At 38.9% G+C, this 9,441-nt stretch overlaps 1 protein-coding gene across 1 annotated transcript; it reads left to right on the plus strand.

Moving 5' to 3' along the window:
* The first annotated feature begins 1,648 nt into the window (after positions 1–1,648).
* Positions 1,649–7,204, plus strand: LOC122520337. Its single transcript, XM_043640433.1, has 3 exons — positions 1,649–1,879; positions 2,469–5,193; positions 5,301–7,204. The coding sequence occupies exons 1-3, from the start codon at positions 1,649–1,651 to the stop codon at positions 7,202–7,204; spliced, it is 4,860 nt and encodes a 1,619-aa protein (XP_043496368.1).
* The last annotated feature ends 2,237 nt before the right edge of the window (positions 7,205–9,441 follow it).

Consider the following 9,441-nt stretch of genomic DNA (forward strand, 5'->3'; position numbering starts at 1 on the left):
TTTAATGCTCATTTAATGCCCAACGACATGATGTTAAGCAAAAGTACTAAAAATACATAGGGTGTTTAAAAAAAAGAAGACTTTGTACATAAACACTTTAAGAACTCAAAACTAACAAATTCTAAACTATTACAAAATAGTCATTTTACAGCATTTTTAATGCTCTACAACCTGAATTAGAACTTAAGTATTTAAATATATAGAATTTTTTAAAAAATTAGGAAATCTGTACACCATAAAATTTAATTACTCGAATACAAGCAATTTTTAAAATTTTTAATATTATTAATTTAAAGCTCTTTTACTGCTTTAAAACCTGACTTCAAACTTCAGTGTTGAAAATATCGGGTTTTTTAAATAAAGAGAAAATCTGTACACAAAACTTCAGTAACTCGAAAACACGCAATTTTTAAAAGGTTTTAATATTATCATTAATAGATCTTTAAATTTTCAAAAATCTTAAGCTGAACTTAACTATTTAAAACCTAAGATTTTCTACAAAAAGAAAGAATCTGTAACCAAAAACTATTATTTCTCAAAGACTAACTTATTTTACTTGTTTTAAAACAGCCATTTAATGCTCATTTAATGCCCAACGACATGATGTTAAGCAAAAAGTACTAAAAATACAAGGTGTTAAAAAAAAAGAAGTCCTTTGTCAAAACACTTTAAGAACTCAAAACAAATTCTAAACATATTACAACATAGTCATTTTACAGCATTTTTAATGCTCTACAACCTGAATTAGAACTAACGTATTTAAAAATATATAGAATTTTTTAAAAAATTAGGAAATCTGTACACATAAAAATTTAATTACTCGAATACAAGCAATTTTTAAAATTTTTTAATATTATAATTTAAAGCTCTTTTAATGCTCTAAAACCTGACTTAAAACTTAGAGTTCAAATATATAGGGTTTTTTAAAATAAGAAGAAATCTGTACACAAAACTTCTGTAACTCGAAAACAAGCCATTTTAAAAGGTTTTAATATTATCAATTAATAGATCTTTAAATTTTCAAAAATCTTAAGCTGAACTCAACTATTTAAAACCTATAGATTTTCTACAAAAAAAGAAAGAATCTGTAAACAAAAACTATTATTTCTCAAAGACTAACTTATTTTTACTTGTTTTAAAACAGCCATTTTAATGCACTTTTAATGACCAATAAAATGACGTTAAGCAAAAGTATTAAAAATACATAGGGTGTTTAAAAAAAATGAAGTATTTTGTATACGAAAACTTTAATAACTCGGAAACTAACAAATTCTTAAATGGTATAACATGGTCATTTTTAAGCTGTTTAAATGCTCTTCAACCTGACTCAAAATTTAATTATTTAAAATATTGAATTTTTTTAAAAAAAATGGAGAAATCTGTACACAAAAGCTTTAATTACTCGAATACTTGCAATTTTTAAAATTTTTAATATTATTGTTGCGTATCCCACGCAACGAGTGAGTAGGGCGAAGCACCTAGGCGCGTACGGCCCTGCCAAAGCGTTAGACGCGTGCGACAAAGCAATATCGTTGTTTTAGTGGTAACCACGGTAGCGCTAAGATGCCTGCAAGGGCTCTTTCTTTATTCTAGCTCGCGTTCTCCCACTACATTTATCACGCCAATCATATGTATCGACAGCCGCGTTATGCTCGGACTTTTCGGTGATTGGTGCAGCATTGCATCGCCTTTTGGTATAAAAGCGCCAGCGCGTTTTTGCGCCGGTTGTCACTCTGGATTCATCGCCGAGATTCATCTAGCTGAGACTTGCGAGAACTACTTCAAGGAGAATTCTTTGTATTGCGTAATACCATATCATCTAAGTTCGGCCAGCGACAAGGGACAAAGGTCCTGCACGTGGCCAGAATTATCCGGATTTGTGGATTCTTCTTCATCGTTTTCAACCAGGGTTTTTATGCCGAAAGGCTTTTCCCTGACGAGCCAATAAAGCGTACTTTTTAGTACTGATTGGGCTCAAATAAAGTTGTTATTGTGTTCTTTATTTTCCTATCCTCCTTCCCATTAATAAGGAATCTCGATATCACTCGTAAGGGCATTTTTCGATTCACTACTATCCACTGGAGTACCGATTAAGGCATCGGTCGCATCAACATTTTGGTCCTTCGAGCCGGATCGAGGGAGCTTCCTCCCCACTCTTCGTCCGGCGTCTATTGTGCATACAGTCTTCTTCAACGGAGGAGAAAGAGGCAACGGAAGACTTCCGATCGAGCAACAAAGGAGGTATTGCATCATCGCTACAAGCCGAGAAGCTTCTATTGTTCCGGTGCGTGAGTACGCTGCACGGGACGCCTTATTCAGAGGATTCACGTGAGTTTGTAATTTCTGTTGCTTGATCATTCTTCGAAGTTGTATTTTTCCCCCTCTTTTCTCTTCTTAATTTTGCCTTTTGTCGTGAAAATGCCTCGTTCGAGTAGTGCACGTGGTGATGTTGAGCGCGTTATACGTAGATTCGAGTATGTAAAGAAAGAATTCGCGTGATAGGAGATAATCCCGCGATTCGCGATATACAAAAATTTGCATATTTGAAATCATGTTTATCGGGACCGGCCGCGGAGAAAATAAGAGTTTTGGAAATTACCGCGGATAATTATCCGATTGCGTGGAAGACCTTAGTCGAGTGCTATGACAATCCGTTAATATTAATAAATAAGCACGTACGAGCTATTTTAGAGGGTCCCCCTATTGACAGTGAATTTCCCTCGTCTTTAATTGCCGCGTCCGATGCGCTAAGCGCAAATTATAGGGCTTTAGTAGCGACTAAAAAAGTGTTTGTCGATCAATTTGCTATTGCCGCACATCTTTCGCGAGTGGATCCAGCAACACGGCTTCAATGGGAACAACGGTATTCCCGAGATGCTTTACCGACGGTAGACGAATTTGTGATATTTTTGCGCGATCGGGGAAATGCGCTAGTAAACTCCCAGCCGGCAGAACATTCTAAAAGAATTAACAATAGCAGAAGGAACGCACCGTTAGGACCCGAGAGAAATTTTCGCTCAAGGAATTTGATGCGTAACGAGCCGCGGTTTAATTCTCCGCGAAATTGGCCGCGAATTTCCGACCGAGGACAAGTTCAAGCGTATTCCACAAGCGCGACTGTCTCGTGTGGCATATGTCGCGAGAGGCATAACACATCGGAGTGTGAGCAGCTACTGAGAGCCGAGCCCGAGGAGCGCAGAAGAATCGTGGTTAACGCCAATTTGTGTTGTAATTGTTTACAAGCTGGTCACCGCGTATACACATGTATTAAGAATGACTGCTGCAGTAAGTGCAAGGGCAGGCATCATGAGTTGTTACATGTGAGAGAGGCCGTTGCAGAAGGTGCAGCGGCGGGCATCACGAATTGTTGCGTTCGAACGGCGTCGGCGGTGCAGAATGCACATGTAGAGCTCCATCACTCGCAGGCACCCGCGCTGTTACTAACTGCAGTGGTGCATTTGCTGGATCGCGACGGCAGGCCGCACGAGTGTCGTGTGCTCCTGGATTCGGGTTCCGAAGCACATTTCTTAACGATCCGGTTCGCGAATCTTCTGCGAATAGCCAAACGGGACGTGAATGTACCCATTTCTGGCGTAAACCAAACGGAAACTAGAGTCAAACAGGCAATATTAGCAACGTTGAAATCGCGAACAGAAAATTACGCGTTAGAATTACAATTCTTATTATTACCCACTGTAACGAATAGGTTGCCTTCGCAACGAATTCCGCAAGAAGAATTGACTATACCGGCAGGGATCCAATTGGCAGATCCCAAGTTTTATGAGCCCGCGAATATCGACGCGATTCTCGGTGTCGAGATTTTTGCTTCACTATGGCGCGCAGGTCAGAGCATTAGGTTGAATGAAAATTTAATGGCACAAGGAACTGTACTAGGATGGCTCGTTATGAGCACAGGAAATACGCGCACTCCGCAGAGCGTTAATTGCCACACGGCCACGGTAGATTTGAACTCACAATTGGAAAAATTCTGGAAAATTGAGGAAGTAGCTGAGAGTAGTATTAGGTCGCACGAGGAAAATTTGTGCGAAGCACATTACAGAAGCAACACGCGACGGGATGATACTGGCAGATATATAGTGAGATTGCCCTTTAAGGAAGAAAATCAGTTAGGAGATTCGTATACGAGCGCGTTACGAAGATTTCACGCATTAGAGCGATCATTATCGCGCAAGCCGAAAATTAGAGATGAATATATTAAATTCTTATCCGAATATGAAGAACTAGGGCATATGACAAGGATAGAAGGGGGACCCCACGAAGATAGATTCTATTTACCGCATCATGCTGTATTAAAGCATACTAGTATTACGACCAAATTGCGAGTAGTGTTCGACGCGTCGGCAAAAACCAGCAACGGGAAATCTTTGAATAACGTATTAATGGTTGGCCCAACCATACAGGAGGATCTATTTGCACTTTTAGTAAGATTTAGATCACATGCTATTGCTATTACCGCGGACATCGCGAAGATGTATCGGCAGATAATAATTGATCCGCGCGATCGCAAATATCAAACTATACTGTGGCGTCGACAGGAAAGTGATCCCGTGAAAACATATAGATTAAATACAGTAACCTATGGAACTGCCTCCGCGTCGTTTTTAGCAACTCGTACGTTACATCAACTCGCGAGCGACGAATTTAACAGATTCCCGAGAGCTGCCATCGCGCTTAAAGAAGATTTCTATGTAGACGACTTGTTAACCGGAGCGCGTACGGTTAGGGAAGCGAAGCAAGTCCGCGACGAGTTAATAAGTATAACCGCAGGGGCAGGCATGCATTTGCGGCAATGGGCGTCAAATTGCGCCGAGATTCTAAAGGACTTAGATACCGCAGATAATAACATCATAAATTTAGATTCGTCAGGAACGATAAAAACATTAGGTGTTAATTGGAACGCGGCCGAAGACAACATAGGCTATACGGTAAAGCGAGCAGCTGATCCATCGAAGGTTACTAAGCGTGTTATATTGTCCGAAATTTCTCAGTTATTCGACCCGCTAGGTTTATTAGGACCGGTAGTAATCAACGCGAAATTGATGATGCAACGGCTATGGCAATTAAAATCAACATGGGACGAAGATGTCCCCGCCGATATATATAAAATATGGCAGGAGTTCCGCCAAAATCTCCACACGCTCGAGGAGATAAGGTTCGCGCGCAACGTAGCAGGTGATGGAGAGAAATGGAAATGCATGGTTTTTGTGACGCGAGCGAAAGGGCTTACGGCGCGTGCATTTATGTTAAAACGTTAGGAAAAAATCCCACTTTACGATTAGTCTGCGCCAAATCCAAGGTAGCGCCGCTTAAAACGCAATCGCTTCCGCGACTAGAACTTTGCGGCGCCTTAATACTTTCGCGTCTCTTTAAGGCCACTAAAAACGCTTTGCGTAGAAATGATTTCTGCCGTACAATATTTTGGACGGACTCTACGGTAGTTTTGCATTGGCTCAACACTCCGCCTCACACGTTAAAAACCTACGTAGCACATCGCGTAGCTGAAATTCAAGAGAGCACAGCTCGCGAGCTGTGGCGTCATGTATCGTCCGAACATAACCCCGCGGATTTAATTTCTCGCGGCGTTACACCTGCCGAACTCCGTGAAAGTAAGCTCTGGAAGTCCGGTCCTGTATGGCTTATCCAGCCGGAATCAAATTGGCCGCATAGTAGATTAGAACCAATCGAAATCCCGGAAAAGAAAAGGATTGTAACTCACGCAAGGGTAGCTACTCCGTTCGAACTATTTAGACGGTACTCCTCGTTCGTCAAATTAAAGCGCATTATCGCGTATTGCGTTAGATTCGCACGTAACTCGCGCAATTTAAAAGAGAAAAGAATAATGGGTGAGTTAACCGTGGACGAATTGAAAGGCGCGGAAATAATCGCGATTAGATTGATACAGGAAGAAGCATTTCCCGAGATCATCAAATTAATCAAGTCCGGTAAAGAGGTTTGCGCATCATTCTCCGTACTTAGCCCGTTTGTAGACAATTTAGAAATATTAAGAGTTGGAGGTAGATTGGCAAGGAGCAACTTGCCATACGAGCAAAGGCATCCCGCATTATTGCCGAAAGACCATACAATTACAAACGCGATAATACGCGAAAAGCACCATCAAATAGGGCACGGTGGTACGCAAGCCACTTTGAACGCACTTCGCGAATCGTTTTGGCCAATAAATGGGAGAAGTAGCGTTAAGCGCGTAATATATAAATGCATTACTTGTCGACGTTTAAAACCCGCTACGCCGCAATATCCTATGAGTGATCTACCTGCCAGTCGTCTTCTACCGAATCGTCCGTTTATCCACACCGGCGTAGATTTCTGCGGTCCGTTATTCAAGGAAAGGCAACACCGGAACCGTGGTCGCGCGAAAATATATGTGGCGGTATTCGTCTGTTTTAGCACCAAGGCCGTTCATTTAGAACTCGTGAATGATCTAACGACTGAAGCATTTTTAGCAGCTTTGCGTAGATTTATGGCACGCCGTGGAAAATGTTCGGACATATATTCCGACAACGCGACTAATTTCGTAGGTGCGGCGAACGAACTAGAAGCGCGCGTCTCGCGAAGTTTGGTAAATGAAGGAATCAAGTGGCATTTCATCCCACCCCGTTCCCCCCATTTTGGAGGTCTATGGGAGGCGGCCGTAAAATCATTTAAATATCATCTAGTTCGAATTATAGGCGAGACATTGCTATCTTACGAGGCATTATTAACATACGTCCTCGAGATAGAGGCGATTCTTAACTCGCGTCCTATCACGCCTCTGTCTAATGACCCGAATGATTTGCGCGCTCTTACACCTGGGCATTTTCTAATTGGAAATTCGTTTACGAGTTTGCCAGAGGACGAATACAGGGATATACCATCCGGGCGCCTGTCCCAATGGCAGCACGTACAGCAGATGAGACAGCATTTTTGGAACCGATGGAATAAGGAATATTTGAACGAGCAGACGGTCCGTAAAAAATGGCACAGAGGCACAGCAGACAAAATAAGTCCGGGTACACTAGTCATCTTGCGAGAAGATAATTCCCCTCCACTCAAATGGTCATTAGGACGTATCGCGGAGGTACATAAAGGAGCCGACGGTATAGCACGCGTGGCGAGCGTAAAAACTGCCAACGGTCTTGTAAAGCGCGGTATTAAACGTCTTTCTCCTTTACCAAGCGATTTATAAAAAAAAAAAATTTTTTCTTTTTGTAATTCAGTCGCGTTAATTACTGAATATGTATTGTAATATGCGGTTAACAGTATGTATATATAGTTTATAATTTGTATTTAAGTGTGCGCATTTTGGTTTTTAAATTTTGAACGGTGCCCGTTCAAGGGGGGGAGTATGTTGCGTATCCCACGCAACGAGTGAGTAGGGCGAAGCACCTAGGCGCGTACGGCCCTGCCAAAGCGTTAGACGCGTGCGACAAAGCAATATCGTTGTTTTTAGTGGTAACCACGGTAGCGCTAAGATGCCTGCAAGGGCTCTTTCTTTATTCTAGCTCGCGTTCTCCCACTACATTTATCACGCCAATCATATGTATCGACAGCCGCGTTATGCTCGGACTTTTCGGTGATTGGTGCAGCATTGCATCGCCTTTTGGTATAAAAGCCAGCGCGTTTTTGCGCCGGTTGTCACTCTGGATTCATCGCTCGAGATTCATCTAGCTGAGACTTGCGAGAACTACTTCAAGGAGAATTCTTTGTATTGCGTAATACCATATCATCTAAGTTCGGCCAGCGACAAGGGACAAAGGTCCTGCACGTGGCCAGAATTATCCGGATTTGTGGATTCTTCTTCATCGTTTTCAACCAGGGTTTTTATGCCGAAAGGCTTTTCCCTGACGAGCCAATAAAGCGTACTTTTTAGTACTGATTGGGCTCAAATAAAGTTGTTATTGTGTTCTTTATTTTCCTATCCTCCTTCCCATTAATAAGGAATCTCGATATCACTCGTAAGGGCATTTTTCGATTCACTACTATCCACTGGAGTACCGATTAAGGCATCGGTCGCATCAACAATTATCAATTTAAATCTCTTTAAATGCTCAAAAATCTTATGCTTAGCTTAAGTATTTAAAACCTATAGGTTTTCTAAAAAAAAAGAAAGTAGCTGTACACATAAACTCTAATTTCTCAAAGACTAACTAATTTTAGAATATTTTAAAATAGCTATTTTAAAGCTCTTTTAATGCCCAAAAACAAGATGTTAAGCAAAAGTATTTAAAATACATAGAGTGTCTAAAAAAAAGAAGTACTTTCTACACAAACACTTTAATAACAGGAAAACTAAACAAATTCTGAAATATTACAACATGGTCCTTCAAAAGACCTTTTAATGCTCTAAAACCTGACTTAAAACTTAAGTGTTCAAATATATAGGGTTTTTAAAATAAAGAAGAAATCTGTACACAAAAACTTCAGTAACTCGAAAACAAGCAATTTTTAAAAGGTTTTAATATTATCAATTAATAGATCTTTAAATTTTCAAAAATCTTAAGCTGAACTCAACTATTTAAAACCTATAGATTTTCTACAAAAAAAGAAAGAATCTGTAAACAAAAACTATTATTTCTCAAAGACTAACTTATTTTTACTTGTTTTAAAACAGCCATTTTAATGCTCATTTAATGCCCAACGACATGATGTTAAGCAAAAGTACTAAAAATACATAGGGTGTTTAAAAAAAAAGAAGTACTTTGTACATAAACACTTTAAGAACTCAAAACTAACAAATTCTAAAATGTTACAACATAGTCATTTTACAGCATTTTTAATGCTCTACAACCTGAATTAGAACTTAAGTATTTAAAATATATAGAATTTTTTAAAAAAATTAGGAAATCTGTACACAAAAAATTTAATTACTCGAATACAAGCAATTTTTAAAATTTTTTAATATTATTAATCTAAAGCTCTTTTAATGCTCTAAAACCTGACTTAAAACTTAAGTGTTTAAAATATATAGGGTTTTTTAAAATAAAGAAGAAATCTGTACACAAAAACTTCAGTAACTCGAAAACAAGCAATTTTTAAAAGGTTTTAATATTATCAATTAATAGATCTTTAAATTTTCAAAAATCTTAAGCTGAACTCAACTATTTAAAACCTATAGATTTTCTACAAAAAAAGAAAGAATCTGTAAACAAAAACTATTATTTCTCAAAGACTAACTTATTTTTACTTGTTTTAAAACAGCCATTTTAATGCACTTTTAATGACCAATAAAATGACGTTAAGCAAATGTATTAAAAATACATTGGGTGTTTAAAAAAAATGAAGTATTTTGTATACGAAAACTTTAATAACTCGGAAACTAACAAATTCTTAAATGGTATAACATGGTCATTTTTAAGCTGTTTAAATGCTCTTCAACCTGATTTAAAATTTAATTATTTAAAATATATTGAATTTTTTTAAAAA

Source organism: Polistes fuscatus, unplaced genomic scaffold, assembly GCF_010416935.1.
Source record: "Polistes fuscatus isolate 324 unplaced genomic scaffold, CU_Pfus_HIC Scaffold30, whole genome shotgun sequence".
Classification (NCBI taxonomy): domain Eukaryota; kingdom Metazoa; phylum Arthropoda; class Insecta; order Hymenoptera; family Vespidae; genus Polistes; species Polistes fuscatus.

Coding starts and splice junctions, on each gene's coding strand:
- LOC122520337 (XM_043640433.1), top strand. CDS start 1,649: ATGCTCGGACTTTTCGGTGATTGGTGCAGCATTGCATCGCCTTTTGGT. Junction 1,880..2,468: donor GGCCAGAATTATCCGGATTT/GTGGATTCTTCT, acceptor CGTTATACGTAG/ATTCGAGTATGTAAAGAAAG. Junction 5,194..5,300: donor GTTCGCGCGCAACGTAGCAG/GTGATGGAGAGA, acceptor CTTTACGATTAG/TCTGCGCCAAATCCAAGGTA.